This window comes from Schistocerca cancellata, chromosome 4, assembly GCF_023864275.1.
Source record: "Schistocerca cancellata isolate TAMUIC-IGC-003103 chromosome 4, iqSchCanc2.1, whole genome shotgun sequence".
NCBI classification, from domain to species: domain Eukaryota; kingdom Metazoa; phylum Arthropoda; class Insecta; order Orthoptera; family Acrididae; genus Schistocerca; species Schistocerca cancellata.
The window spans coordinates 827,769,086-827,795,197 of NC_064629.1; the positions used below are offsets into that span (position 1 = coordinate 827,769,086).

Here is a 26,112-nt window from a genome sequence, read left to right on the forward strand (position 1 = left end):
GGCCATTAAGAACTCTGTCAATGCTAGTTCCTTAATTCTAATACTATATGGAGACTTTCAGTATCGTTTATAGTGTCTCATGACCTTACTTTCCCTGCACAGTACTGGGATGAGCTTTGTGCAGTGGCATTCCATCTCATATGATCATGACTTTACTTTTTATTTATTAATTCTGACTTCCATAGATCCATATGTGAACAGATAACTGGATACAGATCGAGTCATTCTTTCTGAGGATTATTGTTTAGTACCATACATTGAACTTATGATAGGAATGATGGGAATAATATGATAGGAATAACATACTCTTAAAAATAATTCAACATACAAGCTACAATACATAACTTCAACAGAAATGTACTCATATACATTTGTATCTGTATTTTATTCATCTGATAAGATATGTTTTATAGAACATTTGATCTTATTCCATAAGAGACATATCAATTTTGACCTTATGATATACATAGTTACATAATTCTATAACACTACTTTTACCAGCATAGGTTTATGTTGAGCATAATAATATTAATAAATTGTTGCTCCCGTGATGTACCAGCACGTAGAGACTAAATTTTCTGGGCATTAGTTTATATGTTTAATAGTATACACAACACTATGGTATTACATATTGACACTGTTAAAATGATCATATCATCATTCATAAATTCCTCACCTGAGTAGCAGCCTTTTTCCACCAGGAGATCATGCAGTTTCCCATGTGCTGGGGTACCCATTGGTAGAATTTTAAGTGATGCATTGGAAGCATGAAATTTTCTTTCTCTTGCGTTGTACATATGTTTGAAATGGTCTTATCCAGTTAGCTCAGGATTACTGTGTAAAAAGATGCTCCCAAAAATGTACAACACAGAGATAGGTGATATTTTTAGGTATTTGAATTACAGGCGACAGGATGTTCTTGGAGTGGTAGTACACATTTTTCTGACAATTATTTTTGAAGCAGCAGGATTCGTGACATGTGACTTGAATTTGCAGCAAAAATTCAACTATATCTAATTACAGATTCAAAGAAACTACAGTACACTACTTTCCTGCTCTTTATGTACGTTAGACCACGTAGTATGTCCATGGCAAAAGAAGATATCTTTAATTTAGTAGCTAAATAATCTGTGTGTGCTTGACAGGTAACCTTTCTGTCCACATTTAGTCCCAAGTATATGATGGACTGAGCTACTTCCATAACTTGATTTCTGTGTACAGTAATGTTGTCACTGATTTTTGATTATTTGGTTTGAAATTGAGTAAACAGGGTGTTGGAAATATTAAGTTTAAGACCAAATCGTTGAAGCCGCGCAGAATTAGCCTAGCGGTCTAGGACACTGTAGTCATGGACTGTGCGGCTGGTCCTGGCGGAGGTTCGAGTCCTTCAGGCATGGATGTGGGTGTATGTGTGTGTGTGTGTGTGTGTGTGTGTGTGTGTGTGTGTGTGTGTGTGTGTGTGTGTGTGTGTGTGTGTGTGTGTGTGTGTCTCCTTAGGATAATCTAGGTTAAGAAGTGTGTAAAATTAGGGACTGATGACCTTAGCAGTTACGTCCCACAAGATTTCACACACATTTGAACATTTGAACCAAATAGTTGAAACCATGTATCTAGGTTGTTGAGTGTGTTTATTACGCCATCTGGAGTTTTCCTCACATTTTTCTTTTCCAGTAAGAACTGATATATCATCTGCAAATGTGTCTGGCAGGGCATCGATATTGAGAGATAAATCATTTGTATAAAAGACAAACAAGATTGGTCTTAAGATTGAGCCTTGAGGGACTCCTTGTGAAATTGTATCCCAATGAGATGCATAATTTGTGGTATTAGATGTTATGATTAACCTTTTCTTACTGTTTGTCAGATAAGACCTGAGCCACTGCAGAGCGTTTTGTCTGATGTTGTACCTATCTAGTATATGAAGCAGCATGGAGTGATTCGCCGAATCGAATGCCTTTGTAAGGGCAAAGAAGATACCTGCCACTTTATTCCTTTTATCCAGTGATGAAATGATTATTTCAATGAATTCTTTAATTGCATTCATGGTGCTTTTCCCAATTTGGAGCTGGTATTGGTCTTTGAGAATACCATTATGTTTCATGATAAAATTTGTTATCTTGACTGCAGCTATTGTTTCAAATGCTTTGGATAACACTGGGAGAACAGAGATATGATGGTAATTTCCTTCCCTTGATCCTTTCTTGTGTAGTGAGTTTACGTATGCGTACTTAAGAAGATCAGAGAAGTTGGCTAGCTCAAATGACTGAAGGGTGTACTATTTTATCACCCACAAATTTAATTACTTTGGTTGATGTTTGATCCCCCCTAAAGCACTTTTGTTTTTTATATCTTCAGTTGAGACTTTTCTAATGCCACAAGGGGTTATTGTTCTGGTTTAGGACAAAGAAATGTTCACTGTTTTCATAAGTAATCACGTCTACATTAGATTTTGCTACATTGATGATAAATTTATTAAACCACTGAGATATTTGAACATGGTTCAAAGTAGATTTAATCTTGTGTTTAATTGTTGAAATTTCCTGGTAGTCAACTGTTGTACCTAACTTGGATTTAATGACAGACCAAACTGTCTTAAACGTATTCTTATGGCCTCAATTGAACTTATCATTTTAAATTATTTTGGCAGTTTTAACAACACTTTTATACACAACTTTGTAACGTCTTGCGTTGATAAGAAACTCAGGGTTTTTATTGTGTTTCGACTCTTTATGTAGCTCTCATTTTCTCGCAATAGATATTTTTAAACCTTGAGTAATCCAGTTTAATTTATTTTTAGATTCTTGGTGCCAGATCCTAGGTGAAATTTACTCACTGAATACCTCTAGAAACCTTCTTAGAAATTTATCAAAGTTCTCAGTACTTAACACACTATTATTTATAGGCCATCTGTCATGTCACAGAACAGGTTCAAGTAATTTTTACAAAAGTTTCTTTCCATAAAACCTTTCTTACTTTATTTGTTCTTGCCAGCTGAATAAACAAAGGAGAATGGTCAGAAATTCCTTAGTCTACACAGAAGTTGTTTTGACTGTCGAAAATGTAATTTGTTAAGATATTGTCTATGCAAGTAGCAGAATAAGCATTTTCTCAAGTGAAGTCTCAAAAATGTAGTTTGAAACCCTAGTTCTGAATTAAATCAATAAACATGTTTCAGCTTTTGTCATGACTTATCACATTTATATTAAAATCAGCTGCTATGGTGATATTTTTCTTCCTTTCCTTCTTAAGTTTATTGAGAAGAGACTGGAGTTTTAGCTATTGTACTTCCTACAATTCTGTAAATTCATATGACTATTGTGTTGGTCTCTCTCCTTTCAACACAACAGCTTTCAAAAGAGCACTCCTCATTTAATTAATTAAAATCTCTCTTTATTTCATATCTTAAGCAGGTATCGAGAAGTATGCACAAGCCTCCATGGGATCGTTCATTTCTGCAAAAGCTGCTTGCTAAATTTAAATGTTCCAGTTGATTTAAAATTTTTATAGAGTCACTAGTTAACCACTGTTCATTTAAGCAGGTAACTTTAATATTTTTGCTCTTCTTGAGCATAATTTGCAGTTCTTCGATTTTGTTGATATATGTTATCAAACCATTTATATTCCAAAGCATTAAAAACATCGGCCACTTTTTATTTGTGTAGGCACAATTTCTTGTAGATTAATTATATCAGTGTTTTTTTCTTACCAGTTTCTACTACAAAATCCTTCAGATGGCATGGTGGTGAAATTCTTCTCTTGACAAGGGATGAGTGTTTCCTATGGCTTCTGCTGTTGTTGATGTTGGATTTTCGCACTGTTGACGTTGTTTCTTCTGATGTTGCTTTGGACTTTTCCTTTGTTGATTGTGTTTCTGATAATAATGATTCTGATTCTGTGGATGATAATACTGCTATCACTGGTGACAGTGGCTCTGCTGCTGTCACATATTGTAGTTGCATTTCTGTTGTTGCTTGAGTATATCATGTTTCTTCTTTTGTTGTTGCTGCTCCTTTTGATGCCAATGGTTTTACTTCAGTTGATGCTGGTTTCGCTGCCACTAGTGATGGTTCAGCTAAAGTAGGTGGTAGTGACTCTGCTGCTGGTGTGGTTTGTGATGGCTGTTGTGCTATTGTTTTTGGTTGGCGTCGTACGGTTGATTCTGCTATTTTAGACACAATAGTTCATCCTCTGCTAGATACAATCAACATTTCCAGAGTTTTGCACCTGAGAAATCTCTTGCTCTTTCCATTTAGGTGTAATCCATGCCTTATGAAACTGACTATCTGAAGATGGTCAACAAGTAAAAACTGAGTGTTTTGATACATATTGCAGATCTCCTCAAACTGTTTGTTGGTCTTAATAATTTGTTAAATTACACACAAGTCAATTGTAAGGTCGTATCTATGTAGTATTGCAATGATGACGATTGTTTTGTTCTACTGCATCCTACACTGTTATATATCTGCTTACTGTATTCATCTCTTGGTCTTCCTCTACGATTTTTACCCCCACACTTCCCTCCAGTACTACACTGGTGAGCTGTTGATGTATCAAACCATGATCTATCAACTGATCTCTTCTTTTAGTCAAGTTGTGCCACAAATTTTTTGTGTCCCTAATTCTATTCAACAACTGTTCATTAGTTACATCATCTACCCATCTAATCTTCAACATTCTTCTGTAACACCATATTTTGAAAGCTTCTATTCTCTTCTTGTCTAAACTGTTTATCGTCCATTTTTCACTTTCATATACATCTACACTCCATACAAATACTTTGAGAAAGGACTTCCTGACACATCAGACTGTACTCAATGTTAACAAATTCCTTTTCTTCATAAACCCTTTTCTTGCCATTGCCTGTCTACATTATATATCCTCTCTGCTTTGGCCATCATTAGTTATTTAATTGCCCAAATAATGAAGCTCGTCTACTGCTTTAACTCTCTTGTTCCCTAGTCTCATTACCTCAGCATTACCTGATTTAATATGGCTACATTCCATTAGCCTTTTTTTGCTTTTGTCGATGTTCATCTCATATCGTCCTTTCAAGACTCTGTCCACTCCGTTAAATTGCTCTTACAAGTTCTTTGCTGTCTCTGACAGAATTAAAATGTCATTCACAAACCTCAAAGTTTTTATTTCTTTTCCCTGCACTTTAATTCCTACTACAAATTTTTCTTGGGCTTCCTTTACTGCTTGCTCAGCATACAAATTGAATAACATTGGTGATAGGCTGCAATCGTGTTTCACTCCCTTCTCAACCACAGCTTCCCTTTCATGCACCTCGGCTCTTATAACAACTGTCTGGTTTCTGTACAAGTTGTAAACAGCCTTTTGCTCCCTGTATTTTATCCCTGCTACCTTCAGAATTTCAAAGAGGACATTCCTTACAAAATTATCAAAAGTTTTCTCTAAGTCAAAAAATGTTATACACATAGATTTTCCTTTTCTTAAGATATCTTCTAGGACAAGTCATAGGGTCAATATTGTCTCGCATGTTCCAACATTTCTCTGGAGTCCAAATTGATCTACCCTGAGGTCAGCTTCTATGAGCTTTTTCATTCTTTCAGCTTTTCCTTCTTTGTTTAGGACTGATTTTCCCGGCGGGGTCAGGGATTTTCTCTGCCTCGTGATGGCTGGGTGTTGTGTGCTGTCCTTAGGTTAGTTAGGTTTAAGTAGTTCTAAGTTCTAGGGGACTTATGACCACAGCAGTTGAGTCCCATAGTGCTCAGAGCCATTCTTTTAGGACTGATTTTTTGTCTGTACTCTTGATATTTGTACAGGTGGTTCAGTTTTCTCCAAAGACGTCTTTAATTTTTCTGCAGGCAGCATCTATCTCTCTTTGGTGAAATATGGTTCTAAATCCTTATATTTGTCCTCTATCTATTTCTTGCCAAGACATTTTGGACTTTTTGTCAGTCTGATTTTTTAAAAGTTTGTATTCCCTTTCGCCTGCTTCATTTGCTGCATTTTTGTTTTCTCCTTTCATCAATGAAATTCAGTATCTCTTGCGTTATCCAAGAATTTCTACTAGGCCTTTTTTTTTACTTATTTGATCCTCTGATGCCTTCACTATTTCTTCTCTTAAAGGTACCCATTAATCTTCTACTGTATTCCTTTCACTTACTCTAGTCAACTGTTGCCTAACGCTTCCTCTGGATCTTTCAACTTATCTAGGTCCCATCTTCATAATTTCCTACCTTTTTCCAATTTCTTCAATTTTAATGTACAGTTCATAACCAATAAATTGTGATCAGAGACCACATCTGCCGATAGAAATGTCTTACAATTTAAAATCTGGTTCTCAAATCTCTGACTTGCCATTATATAATCAATCTGAAACCTTCCAGTGTCTGCAGGTCTCTTTCATGTATACAACCTTCTTTTCTGAGTCCACATTCACCTAGTATTTTTCCTTCTCTTCCTTTTCCTACTATCGAATTCCAGTCACCCATTACAATTAAATTTTAGCCTCCTTTAACTTTCTAAGTAATTTCTTTTATCTCATCACGTGTTTCTTCAATTGTTTCTTTGTCTGTGGAGCTAGTTGGCATGTAAACTGTACCACTATTGTAGGCGTGCACTTTGTGTCTATCATGGCTAAAATAATGTGTTCACTATGCTGGCTATAGTAGCTTACCAGCAATCTTTTTTTCTTACTTATTATTAAACGCACTTCTCCTGCATTACCACTTCTTGTTTCTGTATTTACAACCCTTTGTTCACATGACCGTAAGTCCTGTTCCCCCTGCCACTGAACTTCACTAATTCCCAATATATCTAACTTCAATGTATCCATTTCCCCTCTTAAATTTTCTAACTTATCTATCCCCACCCAGAGATCCAGATGGGGGACTATTTCACCTGCGGAATAGCTTGCCCAAGAGGACGCCATCATAACTTAAGCATGCAATAGAGCTAGCTGCGTGCCCTCAGGAAAAATTAAGGCTGTAGTTTCACCTTGCTTTCAGCCACTCGTAGTACCAGAACAGAAAGCCGTTCTGGTTGATTTTACAAGGTCATCCAGACTGTTGCCCCTGTAACTACTGAGAAGGCTTCCGCCTCTCTTCAGGAACCACGTGTTTGTCTGGCCTCTCAGTAGATACCCCTCTATTGTGGTTGCACCTACGGTACAGCTATTTGTATCGCTGTGGCACGCACGCCACCCTACCGATGGCAAGGTCCATGGTTCAAGGGAGGCGAGCTGGAGGTGATGTTGGTTGCTCTTATTAGAGTCCAATACCACCTTCAAGTTTTGGACAGCAGTAGATGAATCATTCCGGTGAATATCGTTGGCGCCGCCTCGTTTGCATTTGATGAAGTCCCAGCTTTTATGTTTCCTGTGATTTCGAACGTAGGTGGTCCTGGTGTCACATAACTACAAGCATTTACACCATGATCTTCACGTAAAATTTTCGCTAGTCCATGTGCACGACTATCAGGACGTTTGTGTACATGGAACGATTTCTTTCATATCCTTCTCGCCATTTTGTAGATGCACTTTCGTTTGCAAAAATTTCTTCAGCGCTTGTTTCTATCTCAAGGCCATTAAAACGGTTTTTAACGGCACTTGGAACACATTTACGCTGCGTTTTCCGTGAGTGAACTTTGTAGTAGTAGTATATTCGTCATAACTTTTGTTTGACGTTATTTGCAATATACAGGGTGTTTCAAAAATGAGCGGTATATTTGAAACGGCAATAAAAACTAAACGAGCAGCGATAGAAATACACCGTTTGTTGAAATATGCTTGGGACAACAGTACATTTTCAGGCGGACAAACTTTCGAAATTACAGTAGTTACAATTTTCAACAACAGATGGCGCTGCAAGTGATGTGAAAGATATAGAAGACAACGCAGTCTGTGGGTGCGCCATTCTGTACGTCGTCTTTCTGCTGTAAGCGTGTGCTGTTCACAACGTGCAAGTGTGCTGTAGACAACATGGTTTATTCCTTAGAACAGAGGATTTTTCTGGTGTTGGAATTCCACCGCCCAGAACACAGTGTTGTTGCAACAAGACGAAGTTTTCAACGGAGGTTTAATGTAACCAAAGGACCGAAAAGCGATACAATAAAGGGTCTGTCTGAAAAATTTCAACGGACTGGGAACGTGACAGATGAACGTGCTGGAAAGGTAGGACGACCGCGTACAGCAACCACAGAGGGCAATGCGCAGCTAGTGCAGCAGGTGATCCAACAGCGGCCTCGGGTTTCCGTGTTGCAGCTGCGGTCCAAATGACGCCAACGTCCACGTATCGTCTCATGCGCCAGAGTTTACACCTCTATCCATACAAAATTCAAACGCGGCAACCCCTCAGCGCCGCTACCATTGCTGCACGAGAGACATTCGCTAACGATATAGTGCACAGGATTGATGACGGCGATATGCATGTGGGCAGCATTTGGTTTACTGACGAAACTTATTTTACCTGGATGGCTTCGTCAATAAATAGAACTGGCGCATATGGGGAACCGAAAAGCCCCATGTTGCAGTCCCCTCGTCCCTGCATCCTCAAAAAGTACTGGTCTGGGACGCCATTTCTTCCAAAGGAATCATTGGCCCATTTTTCAGATCCGAAACGATTACTGCATCACGCTATCTGGACATTCTTCGTGAATTTGTGGCGGTACAAACTGCCTTAGACGACACTGCGAACACCTCGTGGTTTATGCAAGATGGTGCCCGGCCACGTCGCACGGCCGACGTTTTTAATTTCCTGAATGAATATTTCGATGATCGTGTGATTGCTTTGGGCTATCCGAAACATACAGGAGGCGGCGTGGATTGGCCTCCCTATTCGCCAGACATGAACCCCTGTGACTTCTTTCTGTGGGGACACTTGAAAGACCAGGTGTACCGCCAGAATCCAGAAACAATTGAACAGCTGAAGCAGTACATCTCATCTGCATGTGAAGCCATTCCGCCAGACACGTTGTCAAAGGTTTCGGATAATTTCATTCAGAGACTACGCCATATTATTGCTACGCATGGTGGATATGTGGAAAATATCGTACTATAGAGTTTCCCAGACCGCAGCGCCATCTGTTGTTGAAAATTGTAACTACTGTAATTTCGAAAGTTTGTCTGCCTGAAAATGTACTGTTGCCCCAAGCATATTGCAACAAACAGTGTATTTCTATCGCTACTCGTTTAGTTTTTATTGCTGTTTCAAATATACCGGTCATTTTTGAAACACCCTGTATTTACACCGTTATATGGCTGGAGATGTTTAAAATCCTTTGTAGCTTGATTATATCGTCACATGGGATGTTAATAATTTGGATTTAAGTTACGCGGTAAATAAACACAGAATGATATTCTGCCATGTAGGTTACAAAAATAGATTTAAACACTCTAAGGAGACATTATGCATTTTGGCTAAGAAATTCATCTGTACCACAATAATATCCATTTCAAACTAACTGCCTGAGTTTTTCTTCAAACGTGAGCATGTTCCCAACTAGATCTTTACCTTGTGTTCCATTCGGGTCCGCTGACGGATTAGTCCATATGATCATCATCATCTATCCTAAAGGCCCGTCCACACGCAACGATCTGTCTGCGCAAATGTCTGCGCACATCACATCTGCGCAGACAGATCGTTGCGTGTGAACAGAACATTTGCACCAACCTGAGGTGTGTGCAAACCTGGAAGTTGGAGTTGGAGGTTTGAGCAAAACCTCTCAAACCTGTGGGTTCAAACCACATCTGTGCAGACAAGTTGGAGCGTGTGGACAGGAGTTCGCCGCAAATCTGGCGCGAAACAGCTGTTTGCTCAGTCTAGTGTTTGTATTTGTGCGCACAGGGCTTTAAAATAGCTGATACTCGTCAGTTTGTAAGTGAATTCATTGAAATATATAGAAACGACCCATGTTTGTGGAAGATTCACAGTAAAGAATATAGTGACCGAGACAAAAAGACAGCAGCATACAATGCTCTAATTGAAAAATTGCGGACAGTTGACGCCTCGGAAAACAGAGTAACAGTAATAAAAACAAATAAATTCGTTGCCAACTGTTTACCGAAAAGAGTTATCCAAAGTTCAGAAATCTAGAAAATCTAGTGTAGGAGTTTTGTATCCTGTAACAAAAGTTTGTAACAGGTTGCTTCTACACAGTAGCGAACTGAAAATGCCTACTCGGAAACAAAGTAAACCATAGCTCATTGGCCATGTAGGTATATAATCTCTAATAATATGGGCCTACTGTGTTTTAAACATGCCTACAACACCAAAAATATTATCTGTAACTTGACAGACTTAATTTATTTGACTTGCTTTCATGAACTCATCCTTCAGGACAGCGTAAATAGCTTCACATGTGTTGGGTATTATTTCATTCAACGCTTGTTTCGATATTGCAGTTGAAAATTCCAAATCCTTGTAGCCCCTTCCTGTTGCTAGGAATCTTAATGTTACCCCCAGCCGTTCATGAGGAGAAATTGCCCTTCTCATACAAGTATTTTTTCTCATAATATGAGGGGTTAAAAGCTTTAAGAGATAATTATGTTTCGACATCCATCAGCAAATAATTTCGCCAGGCGTTAGGTTCGCCCTGCAACTCTCGCAGTAAATTTACGTGAGAAAAATGCTTTCGCTTTAGCAGCCACTGTCTACACCATTTTGACCGCTTTCTGTTTCCTGCGGTTGGTCTGAATGTTTTTTTGCATCACAAGCTGCGAACACAGACCACAACAGAACTTCCTCCATTTCTATATTTCAAAATAACTGAATTAAATTTGTGACGTTTACGGGGAGCGTAGTCGCTTGCCACTGCTATTCCTTTTCTACACCGACAGATGGCAGGCGAGTAGTAGATTGGGGTTTGTGTGGTGTGAACACATCACAATTGCAGCGATCTTTTGCATGTACAGACATCTGCGCCGATGTCTGCGCAGACAGATCGTTGCGTGTGGACCGGGCTTAAGTTGTACGTTGATCAGGTTGATGTGCAGCGTGAATCGATCTATACTAGATGCGAGAACAACAGTAGACCTGTAGATAGTCGACTCCAGTGCGTCATATAGTTTGAACATCGACTGGATCAAACATCGATAGTTAAAATTTTGAAAACCACGCAGCGATATGTACCATCGATATATTCGATTATGATCGATATCTTTACTGTGACTGCTGACAGCTGTTGTGGTTGGAGAAGCAAGTGTCTGGTCTCGGTATTGATTGTTGTGTGCAGATTTATTGACGAACGTTGACCGTTTTGTGTACATGTAAACAGATTCACCAGAATGTGGGCGTGTATGCAGATTACAAGGAAAGTAGAATGCTTGAGCGTTACCCAGGAAATATGAAGAGGTTGTGAATCTGCAACCAAATATATAATTGAGATATAATTTTGCCTTTCGGCAACCTAGTAACTCTTATGCGAAAGTCTGTCCCAAAACATGTCGGCAGCGCCAGCAGAACGATGGCAGATCAGTTGGGTGTGGGCTCTGGGGTGATGGAGCTAAAACTGGGTCAGAGTTTTACAAGTAAAAATTCGGCATCATTTCATACATTACGATGTGAGTATAACATCTTTCTCATTATTTTATACATGGTTACTTTATTCTCGAAGAATGAAGTCGATTTTGCCCTTGTTTACATTAAGCGATCATTTGTAAACATGAAGCTGAAGCTATTGGTTTGATTTTTGTTTCGTCAACTTTCTGCTTAAACACTAGCTCCAAAAGAATCATTTGTTGTCAGATGTACTGTGCTGTACTCTACTGGCCCTGTCTCTAGCCATGTATGATTTCCGAACACCACATTGAAATACAAAAGGATTTACATTACGGTGCACTGAAAAATATTAATTGTTGTTGGATGTGACCCACTAACATCCAATACGTATAACATGGAAGTGATATCATTTTAATGCCCTAGTGTTAATAGATTAAATACTTAAAAGTACTGGATTTGCTTTGCACAATAGTGAAGTGCAGCAGTTTTTAGCATCAGGATGTGCTCAATTTATCAAACTTTGACCGTCTTTTCAATTTCTTTTTTTAACCATTTGTTTCCTTCAGCGTCTTCACATTTGTGTGTTTTCGGTAATTCTTTTAGTAATTTTATTTCATATGTTACTGTATGATCTCATTGCCTCTATGATCAGCATTTGTGCAGCAAAATTTATAAAATACATTCAAAATTTTGTGTTTGGAGAGTCAGCAGCCTGTATTGCTACCATATAGACCTGTGTCGCATACGTTTTTCAATATTTGCATTTTTGTTTATCTCCATAGTACAGTAATGAAACTGTGATACAACAGTTTGGCTGTAGAGGACCATATGTTCTGTTCTGCACCAGGAAAAGATCAGTGTCATTTTATTGCAAAATAATGTGTTTAACTGATACGACAGCTTACTACCTAGTTTTCCAGATACAGCTATATTGTAATTTTAGTTAAAATAAAACTTTATTAACTTGTTATGTTGAATCTATGCTGCTACAGTGACAGCAACAACAGTTACTACTAATACTACTGCTGCTACCACCACCACAACAGACACCAGCATCAATGTTGGTTTTGTTTATTGTGAACATAGTAGTAGTCTTAGTTTATGCTGACGGAGGTCATATTGGTCATCGTAGTGTTACACTTGCTTTTATTAGCTTCAGGTCTGTGACTAGTTGTTGCAAAGACCATTAGTTGGGCATATACTTTCCTTCAGTCCTTTTAATTTCATCTACATCTATACTCTGCAAACCACTGTGAAGTGCATGGCAAAGGGCATGTCCCATTATTCCAGTTACTAGATCTTTTCCCATTCCATTCACATATAGAGTGCCGGAAGAATGACTGCTCAAAGATCTCTGTGTGCACTGGGACTATTGCAGCCTTTCTTCGAAATCCCAATGGAAGAGACCCATAGGGGTTTCTAGTATTTTCCTAGATTCTTTACTTAAAGTTGGTTCTAGAAAGTTTCTAAGTATGTTTTCATGTGGTTGTTTCCATCTATATTCGAGCATCTGCCAACCCAGTTCTTTCAGCATATTTGTAACATTCTCCCATGGATCAGCTGAACCCGTGACCACACATACTAGTATTCTATGTATACCATTAATGTCCTCTGTGGTATGGGCCCCACACACTTGAGCAATATTCTAGACTGGGTTGGATGAGTGTTTTGTGTGCAATCTCCTGTGTAGAAAGATTGCATTTATCTAGTATTCTACCAACTAACCACAGTCTACCACCTGTTGTACCAAATGCAGAGAGTATGTGATTTCTCCATTTCATATCTCTACAAATACCCAAGTATTGTTGATATTCCAACCTGGAGTTTCCAGTGTTCAGGTATTTGTATAAGTTGACAGATTCCAACTGTGACTCAAGATACTGTGGTCACAGTATACTGGTACCATTTTTTGTTTTTGTTTTGTGAAGTACACAATTTTACATTTCTGAACATTTAAAGTGTGTTGCCAATATTCGTACCACTTTGACATCTAACTGATATTTGTGCAGCTTCATTACAGATAGTTGCATCATCTACAACAAGTCTGAGGTTACTACTAACATTGTCTGCAACGTCATTAATGTGCAACATGAATAGTGAGGATCTCAATACACTTTCCTGTTTCACACCTGAAGTTACTTGTACATCTGTTGATGACTTTCCATCGAAGGTAACATGCTGAGTCCTTACCACCAAGAAATCCTCAACCCAGTTGCAAATCTCTCTTGATTCCTCATATCAATGTACTTCAAATAGTAAGTGTTTGTGTGGTACTGAGTCAAATGCCTTTTGGAACTCGAGAAACACTTTATCTATCTGACTGCCTCAATCCACGACTTTAATGACATCATGTGAGAAAAGTTCAAGTTCGGTTTCACATGATCAATGTTTTTTTGCCAGCCAACAGGCTTAGAATAATGTCTGAGGAAAGCTGCAGAAATATTCAGTAAGATCTTGATAAGATTTCAAAGTGGTGTAAAGAATGACAATGCACTTTAAATGTTCAGAAATTCAAAATTGGAGGAGGTCCTTCTGACTGATATACCTCATTGCATTTGAGCTCAGAACATCATCCAGGATCCTACTACAAGTAGGTACAAAAGTACCAGACAGTAGTTTTGTGGATCACTTCTGCTGCCCTTCGTGCAGATTAGTGTGACTTGTGCTTTCTTCCAACCACTGGGTACAGTTTTTTGTTCCTGGGATCATCAGTTTATTATGGTTAAAAGAGATGCAATATACCGGGTGATCAAAAAGTCAGTATAAATTTGAAAACTGAATAAATCATGAAATAATGTAGATAGAGAGGTACAAATTGACACACATGCTTGGAATGACAGGGGGTTTTATTAGAACCAAAAAAATACAAAGGTTCAAAAAATGTCCAACAGATGGAGCTTCATCTGATCAGAATAGCAATAATTAGCATAACAAAGTAAGACAAAGCAAAGATGATGTTCTTTACAGGAAATGCTCAATATGTCCACCGTCATTCCTCAACAATAGCTGTAGTCGAGGAATAATGTTGTGAACAGCACTGTAAAGCATGTCCGGAGTTGTGGTGAGGCTTTGGCATCAGATGTCATTCAGCATCCCTAGCGATGTTGGTCGATCACAATACACTTGCGACTTCAGGTAACCCCAAAGTCAATAATCGCACAGACTGAGGTCTGGGGACCCGGGAGGCCAAGCATGACGAAAGTGGCGGCTGAGCACACGATCATCACCAAACGATGTGCGCAAGAGATCTTTCATGCGTCTAGCAATATGGGGTGGTTCTAATAAAACCCCATGTCATTCCAAGCATTTGTGTCAATTTTTACCTTTCTATCTACATTATTCCGTGGTTTATTAAGTTTTCAAATTTATACTGACTTTTTGATCACCCGGTATTTTCATCATGAGTGGGGTTCTGATCTTTCTGTTTGAGGTAATTTTCAGAGAAGGCATCTAGTAATGTTTTGCAGGATGTCATGTCATGTTCACCACTAAAAAAACTGTAATTATCCCAGTTGAGTATTGGATCATTAAAGTCTACTGTGATGATTACAGTATGATTGGAGAGCTTACATACTAGCAATCTGATGTTTTCTCTAAAGTTTTCAGTTACATTCGGAAGTGAGTCTGATGGTCAATATGAGGACCCAGTTATAATTTTTTTCCCACCCCTGACACTGTGTCTTGCCTCAACAGTTTCACATCCAACTTCAGTTTTTGTCTCGGTGGATCAGAGTTTCTTGTCTACTGCTACAAATACACCACCTCCATTTCCCACTAGCTGAGAAACCCAGTATTGCCTGGGTATTTATTTATAGCTCTACCTGAGACTTCGTACATGTGAAACTTCTTTTCACTTATAAAGCTCCTTTGTGTGCAACATTTGCAGTAGTGTGATTAGGGACATGAACAAAGTACTTGTTTGCTTCGTTAACATGGGAGAGGGCCATATTGAGTTGGCTGTGTGAAAAGCAATCAACACTGAGGTCCATGCCTGCAAAGCACAGCATCTGGCCTTGTGTTTTGCCTATGGTCATGGCATAACATAAGGTCGCAAGGAATTCTACAAGTTTAAAGTGAAATATCCCATGAAAGTTTCCACTTCCAATGATGTTAAGTTGGAGAGAAGCAGCTTTAAGCCTCCGTAAGTGAAATGTTGTGAGTTGCTAGATAATGCATGACACTCTCAACCAAAGTTAAATTTTGCTTCACTTTTGGAAGGAGATTCCAAAGATTAAGGTAAAAGCTGATGGTCTTGAGCCAAAGCAAGTCTTGCTTCACTATCATCAGTGGATTCTCAAGACTGCAAAGTCCTCAAGTCTTTCAGCCATTTTGTAGGTGTTTTTATTCTTAAACAAAAATAAATAAAAATATAATGAGCAGGCACCCAAATCCCAAAGAAAACTTAATAAACTAGTTTTTTCTATCACAGAATATAAATAAAACCTATCAAAAGAAGCAAAGCAATATCATTAGGTCTTTAATACACCAAATGAGATCAGTAAATCTTAGCCAATTAAATGCATTGTCAGTTTGTATTCATAAAGATAAGATTGCAACCTTTAATTATGCCACTGACATAAACTTCTAAAAAAAAAAAAAAAAATACATCTGCCACTGGAAAAAAGCACTAACGGTGCCAGCTACTGGTTCTTTGGTGTACTGTGAACCTAATAGTGTCATCTATTGGCTTTTTGGTGTAATACACTGTGATGATTAAATATCTGAACTAATGAAGTGAGCAGAAGATTGTAGATAAAACATTGAATTATGATATCTTTTTGTTTTGTGATCTTGATGAAATAAAACCTATATATTGCTCCAAGCTGCTCTCAATTTGCTTGTGGAAACCCCATGCAAATTCGTCTAGTAGTTCTGGAGACTGGTGTGTTCAGACAGACACAGTAGTTATACAATTTTAGATTCAGATATCCTTTCGATAGGTGCTTAAATTTTTCCCAAAATCTCACTGCTGTAGATTTCAGGTTTTAACTAGCTTTCTGTCCCAAGTATCATGTGAGCTTCACTGCTTTTAGGGGTATTCTACAGTTCTGAACCATATAATGCAAGTCTAGGAATTCACACTGTAGCTTGTCACAGAAAATTTGCAGTCTCTGGTTGAGGACTTCCATTTGAATCAAAATCAGGGGTCACAATCGGTTCTGGAGACAATACTGCAGATTTTAAACTTCATTGAAACTCAGTGAGCAAGGCTGGTAGGCTCCCCTGTTCTGAACCTTCTCCGTCACTCACTGGAATGATCCAAGTACGACCTCAGAGCCCAGTTGACAGGCATCTTTTGTTCTAATGTCAGTCACAATGGCTGACAGAAAGGCCTCTTCAACATTTAGGATGAGGCTCCCAGGCATACACACACAGTGCACATAGCATTCCTTCCCATCCCTTGCTGCCATTTCACTAAGGGCTACCATCATTCACCGTGCTTTTGAACTGCTGACAATTAATGACCCTACACTTGTGTGCCTGCCTCCCTGTGGCATGGGGCACAATACATTTACCAATAGGTGAAATGAGTCTCGCTGGCTTTAGTTTAGTTTAGTTGCATCATGTTCCATAGATAATTTTTATGATTATTTTATCAATATGATGTGGAACAAATCAGATTACAAGATATATATACACACATTAATAGTGCTAATATTACTGAAATTTTTAGTTCTACACATGCAACTACATTTAGAGGTTCATTTTACCAGTTCTGAAACAGAAACTTGTCCATGGAAAGAAGGAGTTGTCCAAAAGGAATGATTTTAAGCTAGATTTAAAACTTGATCTGCTACCTGCCAGACACTTTATGTTGTTGGCCAAATGATCAAAGATTTTTGTTGCTGAATAATGTACTCCTTTTTGAGCAACTGACAGATTCAATAACGGATAGGAAAGGTCATTTTTCCCCCTAGTGTTGTACATATGAACATCACTGTTCTTCGCAAAGTGAGATGGATTATTTGTAATGAATTTCATTAGCAAATATATGTACTCTGATGGTGCAGTTAAAATACCTAACTCCTTGAATAGGTGCCTACATGACGTCCTTGGGTGGGACACCACTAATTATTCTCACTGCTCTCTTTTGTGCAATCAGTACTTTATCTCTAAGTGGTGAGTTACCCCAGAAAACTAGTGCATAAGACTCTATTGAGTCGACACCCAAAAATTTGGAGTAATCTGCCCTGTTGACTGAGCCCTGTTCATATGCTTCGTCAATTGTCGGCATGACTCTGTTCGGTGTACAGAACTGGATATAGTGAGTTTTTTCAAAATTAAAGGAGAGTCCATTTTCTGAGAACCACTTAATAATTCTTTGAAAGACATTTTTAACAATATCTTCACCTGCTTTTTCTGTAATGGGATTTATTATAACACTTATGTCATCTGCAAAAAGTACTAGTTCTGCTTGGTGAATGTTAAGTGAGAGGTCATTCACATGGATAAGGAACAGCAGAGGACCCAAAATTGAACCCTGTGGGACTCCCTTTGTGATAACTCTCCATTCACTAGAATTTACCACCTTCCAAACACTATTTGTGTTAGTCGGCACAACCTTTTGCTTTCTGTTCGTTAAGTATTATTCAAACCAGCTGTGTGTATAGCCTTCAGTTCCATAAAACCTGAGTTTTTCTAAGAGTGTGACATGATCTACACAGTCAAATGCCTGTGACATGATCCACACAGTCAAATGCCTTGGAAAGATCACAAAAAATACCAACTGGCAGTAATTTGTTATTTAGGGTTGTACTATTTGATGGGTAAATGTGTAGATAGCATTCTCAGTCGAGTAACCCTTTCGGAGTCCTAACAGTGACATGCTGAGTAAATTATTTTCACTTAAATTTGAGACTACTCTTGAATACATAACTTTTTCGAATATTTTAGAAAATGAAGTCAGCAATGAGATTGGTCTATGATTATTCAAGTCACTCTTGTCCCCTTTCTTATGAAGAGGTTTGACAATTGCGTATTCCAATCTGTCTGGAAAAAGTCCCTGTACCAGCGAAGTATTACATATATCACTAAGGACTCCACTTATTAAATTAGAACAACGCTTCAAAATTATATCACTAAGGATTCCACTTATTAAATTAGAACAACACTTCAAGATTCTATTAGAAACTCCATCAACACCAAATGGGGTCTTGTTTTTCAGTATATTTATAATTCCCTTAATTTCCGTGGGGGATTTTGGTGCTATTTCTAAAGGCCTAAAGTCCTGGAGAATGAAATTTTTAACATTTTTTATTTTATTTTATTTTTATTTTTGCTACTTCAACTGAACCCTTTAACCGTATTTTTGCTGCTGCATTCAGAAAGTGATTGTTAAAAATACTTACAACTTGTGAATTATCACTCACAACCTCATCATTTAGCTTTATTGCTATGGTATGCTGTGCACATCAGTTAGAGTAATTAATGGATCCAGGACATATATTTTTACTTTACAAAACATTACCTGAGTTGAAATTCACAATGAACCAAATGCTAACATAAAATTTAATCTATTCCATGATAAATTCATACCATTATTTGAAAACAGCTTTTCATATAAGCTAATCGGATATGACATTAAACAGCCATGTAAAAAAACCCTGGATCACTAGAGGGATTAAAGCATCTTGTGAAAGGAAGAGGGAAATCTTATCTATTGGCAAGAACAAGTAGAGATCCTGCAGTAGTTACACATGACAAAAACTGCTTCTCAAAATTATTAAGAAAAGTTATAAAAAATCAAGGAACATGTACATAATGTCAGAAATTAGTAATTCCGACAAAAGACTTAAGGGTTGTATGGAGTGTAGTGAAACAAAAGACAGGACAACCAGGCCACAGAACACGATATTATCGTTATTGAGCTGAATGAAAGGGCTATAAATGATGAGGTGTAGGGAGCAATATATTTAATAATCATTTCCTAAATATAGTAGAAAGTATAGGGGCAAAGAGTTCAACAGAAAAATAATAGCAGTATGTTGAAAAAGTAACTCTCATAAAATTAAATCATATGAATGTATCACCAACTTCTCATTCTGAAATTAAGAGTAGTATATATTCCCTCAAAAATAAAAGATCATCTGGATTTGATGATGTTTCAAATAGAGTACTAAAGATTTATTTCCATGTAATAAGCTCAGTTTTATCTAAAATATGTAATGCATCACTAACTCAAGACATTTTTTCCAGAGAGATTGAGATATGCTGTTGTTGACCCCCCCCCCCCCCCTCTCCTTTAAGAAAGGTGATAGGATAGATGTCAGCCTGTGGTACTGCTGACATTGTCCAAAATTTTTGAGAAGGTGGTTTATTCTAGAGTAGTATCTCACCTAAATTACAATGATATCCTCAGCAAAACACAGAATGGATTTCAATAGAGTTGCTGTACTGAGAAAGCTGTTTACTGCATTTGACTGTGTGAATACAATATTCTCCTACATAATCTGAAGTTTTGTGGGACTGATGGTGCAGCCAACCAGTGGATAATGTTATATCTAACCAAAAGAATACAGAAGTTATACTTAGTAATTCAACCAATATAGTCCGGAGACATTATTCTGACTGGGGAGAAATCTTGTATTGGGTTCCCCAAGGTTCAAGTGTAGGTCCACTGTTGTTCCCTATATATGTAAATGATCCATCTAATATACAAGCCCAGTTTACATTCAAATTGCAGATTAATTTGTAAATATGGCTACATGCCGAACATTTATAAGTTTTTATTTTATTTTATTTATTTATTTATTTTGAAATCCTTTACACATTACAATAATAGAAATTCTTCTATGAAATAGAAGGAGTTATCAAGAAGAAACTTTTCAGATTGTTTCCAAATTTTATTGTGCTGTCTGTCAGACATTTTATATCACTGAATAAGTTATAAATAATTTTCGTTGGAGCATTGTGCACCCCTTTTTGTGCTAAAGACAATCTTAACGTAGAGTAAAGAATATGATTTTTTCCTTCAGGTGTTGTAATTATGTAAATCATAGTTCTTTTTTAAGTAAATGGATTATTGACAACAAATTTCATGAGGGAATAAATATACTGTGATGCAGTAGTTATAATTCTGAAATCATTAAACACTTGTCTACAAGATGATCATGGGTGAGCACCACATATTATTCTTACAGCATGTTTTAGAGCAAAGAAGACTATCTTTCTTAAGGATGTATTATCCCAGAACATTATTCCATATGACATTATTGACTGAAAATGTGCAGAGTCTGTTATCTTAATGATTTGCCTTGCCCCAAGATTAGCAATGATTTTAAGTGCAAACTTGGCTGAACTAAGTTGTTTTGGAGTTCCAGAAGGTGGTTTTTCTGGTTTAAGTTCTTATCAATAAGGACACCAAAGAATTTTGAAGTTTCCATCCTATTATTTATTTTCTCAACATGTGCTGCTCTTATCACTGGTGCAATTCCCTAGATGTGCAGAACTGAATATGTTGTGTCTTTTTAAAATTGAGGATGGGAGCATTTGCAAAAAAACCTATCAATGATACTTGTAAGTACATTGTTTACTGTTTCTTCCATTGTACATATGAATGGATTTATTATAATGCTAGTGTCATCTACAAAAAGAATTAATTCTGCTAGTTGTATATTAGGTGATTTACAAATAAGAGGAAGAACAGTGGACCTAAGATCAAGCCTTGGGGAACCCCATACATGATTTCTCCCCGGCCAGAATTACATCCCCAGACCATTTTGGTTGAATTGCTGAGTATAACTTGGTGCATTCATTTTAATGAAAACAATCAATTATTGAAACCAATCACTTACTGACAAAATTATTTTTGCATTCATTTTGTTAGATATGACATCCTCCATTGGCTGGCTGTACCACCAATCCCGTAAAACTTCAATTTATCTAGGAGAATACTGTGGTTCACACAGTGAAACACCTTACATAGATTGCAGAAAATACCAACCAACACTGTTTTATTATTTAATGCTTGTAAAATTTTGTGTGAGGGAACATGTAAATGTCATTCTAGAGCAACTCGTCTGAAACCCATACTGTGATTTGCTAAATATATTGTTGCTGAGGTGAGACACTATTCTGGAATATATCATCTTCTCAAAGGTTTTGGAAAATGATGTCAGCAGTGAAACAGATTGGCAGTTATTGACATCTCTCCTATCACCTTTCTTAACGAGGGGATTGACAACAGCATATTTCAGTCTCCCTGGAAAAATGCCTTGAGAAGTGATGCAGTAAATGTTTCAGATAAGACCGAGCTTGTTAAAATCCAGTTAAGTTTTCATTTGTGAGATAATACATAATTTTCTTAATTTTAAAAGGAGAAGTTGGTGATAAACCTGCAGAAGTTCATAGCAAAATTTGGAGTAATATTATATCACCTGTCTAACAAAAGGAAGTAAACAATAATTTATGGTGATTTGAATATTAATTTTCTGATTGAGGGAGAGAAAAATATGAAGTAGAAATTTTACTTAACACTTACGGTCTAACCTCAGTTGTAAACTTTCCCACCAGAATTGTGCTAGAAAGAAGTACTTAAATAGATAAATATATTTGTATGTGAAGGCATGGTCAGCAAAGTTAGTGTTCATCCAATGTTAAATGGGTTATTGGAGCATGATTGTCAATCAGCCATAGTAAACAGCATGATAACGGATCATTCCATGTAAAATCACAGATTTTTGGTGGAGCCTAAGGTGACCATTTAAGAATTTATTCTTTTTTGGTACATGGATACCTGCATTTCTTAATAGTAAAACTTTCCAATAGCACTGTCCTAAACCTAACCATTTTTGAAAAATTCGGGTTTGAAGACTCGGGTGTGTACCTAGTCATTAGTCAGACACCAACTTCCGTACTTTCAGAGACCTACTACTCAATAATGAGTTGACGTACAGACCTCAGTTTTTTTGTGGAATTAGTATGTAGGCCACTAAGCTGAAATATGTATGAAGAGTAGAATACATCATTCAGATTTTTTGTGAAAAATGTTGAAAAACATACTTTTTCAGTGCTGTGCTTTAAATTTGTGATTTTTTAAAAATAAAATCATAACTTTGCACAGGGAAATTGTAGAGACCACATCTTGTGTGCTGTAACTCTGTAGTCCTAATATTAAGTATAAATAATAATGAAAAGCATTAGGCATTGCAATTAGTAGTCCATACTTTCTCTTAAAGACGACTCCATCACAAAAAAAGTCAGTCAAATTTGGCAACAAGTCCTTGGAGGTGGGGGGGGGGGGGGGGCTATGTAGACTCTATGTAGAATCTCAGCTTGATTTTTTGCTGGAATTTTTATATGGCTAATAGCAATCCCAAATGCAAAGAAGTATATCATAACAGACTTTATTCATTGACACAATAAAATGAAAATGCTGCTTACACATGCAATCCACGTTCAACACTGCAGGGAATTGGTAAATAAAAACCATGTGTATCCCTTGAAAAAGGGTTCCTGAAATTGTGTGTGTGTGTGTGTGTGTGTGTGTGTGTGTGTGTGTGTGTGTTTGTGTGTGTAAAAATTCTACAAATAACAGTTTCATAATAAAGTTCAAATATAAAGAAGGAGATTGTACTTTTAACACTCTTTTACTTTTCGTATAACTTTGTTTTCCTTGACGTCTTCATCCAAAAACAAAATAAGTTTACTGAAAGGTGAGAGATACAATTTTTTCACAGTACTTATTGTCAAGTTTATACAACTACGCACTGTGACTTTGTAATGATGGGCAATCCACCTTAACATGTAACTTTGGAGAAGGGCAACCAAACAGCATCATTCATACTGAACCGTGAAAGAAATCGTGATTCAGCAGGAGGCATGCAATTAATCTCAACATCTTTAAATTCATGTGATGCATGGGAAATGTGTCCTATGTACCAGTTTTCATTGTATTTGAAAACCACATATTGTCTGACTTGCAGCTGTTCCCACAGAGCATTTTCATGAGCTTCAATAGCAACAATGCTTCCATTTACATATGTTGGAAGTGTCTTCTTCATTAGAAAGGTATACATAGCAGTAACTAGGTATACATGGTGCAGTCATGTTCCTGGAACTGTCCTCATTGTACAGTACCTGTGTTCCAAGAAACCTTCATATGGTTTGATCTCTTGTGAAGAAACAATGGACATGTGAACATCCTGTATTTTGTGGAGTATTTTGTGCACATCATTTTATTTTGTGTCAATCATTTTATTTACCATGACAGAAATGTAATCTATCCTTCCTTGTAAAAAATCTTGAGAAATTATAATTTTTGTAAAATATCGGTACATCTTGTTCCACAATTTCAGGCAACATCTTTTAACCTTTTCTGCTTTCTGAAGCAGCAGTTACACCTCTGCACTCTTTAACTTTTCTTGCTACACGAGCCATGTACTCTGTGACACCAACAGTAAATGCCATGAAGATGGAGAAAGTGGTAAAACTTGAATGTGTTCACTGCGAGTTGAATTTTGATTTCTTAGAGCACAGGTACTGTACAGCGAAAGACAGTTGCAGGAATACGATTGCACCATGCATTCTAGTCACTGCTACTAACACCTTTCTAATGAAGAGACTTCCAACAGATGCAAATGGGAACACTTTTGCAATGGAAGTTCATGAAAATGCTTTGTGGGAACAGCTGCAAGTTGGACGATATGTGGCTTTCAAATACAGTAAAAACTGGTACATAGGATACATTTCCCAGGCATAACATGAATTTAAAGATCTTGAAATTAACTGCATGCCTCCTGCTGATTTACAGTTCCTTTTGTGGGTGCACAGGGTGCACGCCTGCATTCAGAAATGCAGACATTGTAGCTGGGTGAACATTAGGTGTATCTTCTTGGGTGGCGTGATGACCATATGGGGATGTCACATACATGGAAATACAGAAGCGTCCGATCTTACCCGTCGGCTTTGACCCATGACGTCACAAATACCGCGGAAACGACTATAAACAATTCCAATATGGCGGATATAAAAACATCGCATACGTATTGTAAACACTGAAATACACAAGTTTCACAAAAAGCCTAATGACTGTAACGGGACAAGCGTGGGAAATTAGGGGTTTTTGGGTGCGGAGAAACTAAATATACAGAAATGTAGCCACCGACCGCCATTCAAAACCACGCAAAACAACGAAATAAATCAACATCACAAAACTGACCAAATACCAAAAAACACATTCATATCCATAATCGGACACTTCCCTTAACCTATATAGCTCAACAGAACCTACCGATCACATCCCCCAATAGAAAACTAAGAAACGAAAGCTTCCCTTACACCTACATACATCGGCACTTATGCAGTTTAGCAGGTACGGAAAAAATTTTTCATTTTTTTTCAAAATTTGATCATCATGTGTCGTTATGCGGTGGGGGGAGTCTGCAGTGCCCCCCCCATCCCCCCACAGGCTTCATTAGTGTCAAATCAATATTTTCGAATCATAGGCGGCCGCTGCCGCGGCCGCATTCCAAAAAAAAACTCCCAACCTAACCTCAAGTGGGCTACGCTACAGATCAATATGTTCATCAAATTGCTTCATATTACGTATACATGTTCATTAGTGTCAAATCAATATTTTCGAATCATAGGCGGCCGCTGCCGCGGCCGCATTCCAAAAAAAAACTCCCAACCTAACCTCGTATTCAGGGCTACGCTACAGATCAATGTGTAGGTCCCTTACGTCACGGGTCAAAGCCGACGCGTGAGATCGGATGTTTCCAACCTATACCCAATACACAAAACATACATAAATAACCAAAAAAAAAAAACGGAACTTACCTCAAAAAAGTTCCAGCTCCACAAACTAGATTGGCCACCACAATCACACACAAATGCACACACGCACACACACACACACACACACACACACACACACACACACACACACACACACACACACACACACACACACACACACACACACACACACACACACCAACGAAAAAATACTGAACTAAAATAAAAACCCAACCCACCCAAACGTCAACCCCCTCCCCCACAACTCCAAAATACAACACACAAACACTATACAACAAAATAAACCACCCACCCACCTACCCAGCCCACCCTAACTAACCACTTTCGGTCTATACATTTTACCCACAGCCCTTAAAAAAACCCAAAGAATGCAATAGCCCTCTGGGACACTCTTCCGCCAACAGTACTCATCTAAATGAGACTGAAGGTTGGAAGAGCGCCTCTTCCCCCTCCCAAGAACTGACTTAACCGCTCCCCACATCCCCTCAATTGTGTTAGTGCAAGCCCCAGTATCATAATTCTTAAACTCTAGACTGTGGTTCACTACTAAATGATTAAATCCCCTCTCACCCAACCCCCTATATGAAGAAAACGCATCTGAAACTACTGTGGACCCCGGCTCTACATACTCCTCAATTAACCCCACTAATTCAGGCTTCGACCTCCCCTCCACAACCCTAAAAACACATTCAGTACCCCCACCCCCCTGAACAACAGCCCCCCACACCCAAAGACCAGCCACAGACTTCCCCCTCCCATACTTCCTTTTACCAAACTGCGACTCATCCACCTCCACAACCACCCCATGCCCACCCAACTTACCCCTGTACTTAATAAATTCGGAACACACCTCACGACAAAAGGAATACCAGTCTAAAACAGTCCTCTCACT

The 26,112-nt window shown here is 37.9% G+C and overlaps 1 protein-coding gene across 2 annotated transcripts in view; it reads left to right on the forward strand.

Annotated features, from left to right (window-relative positions):
- The first annotated feature begins 11,127 nt into the window (after nt 1-11,127).
- The window catches only part of LOC126184878 (ELL-associated factor 1-like), a 65,441-nt gene continuing 50,456 nt past the window's right edge, over nt 11,128-26,112 (forward strand). For both annotated transcript variants that reach the window (XM_049927506.1, XM_049927507.1), the window contains exon 1: nt 11,128-11,524. In XM_049927506.1, the coding sequence (XP_049783463.1) occupies nt 11,383-11,524 (142 nt within the window). In that variant the 5' untranslated portion in view covers nt 11,128-11,382. The remainder of the gene's footprint in view (nt 11,525-26,112) is intronic.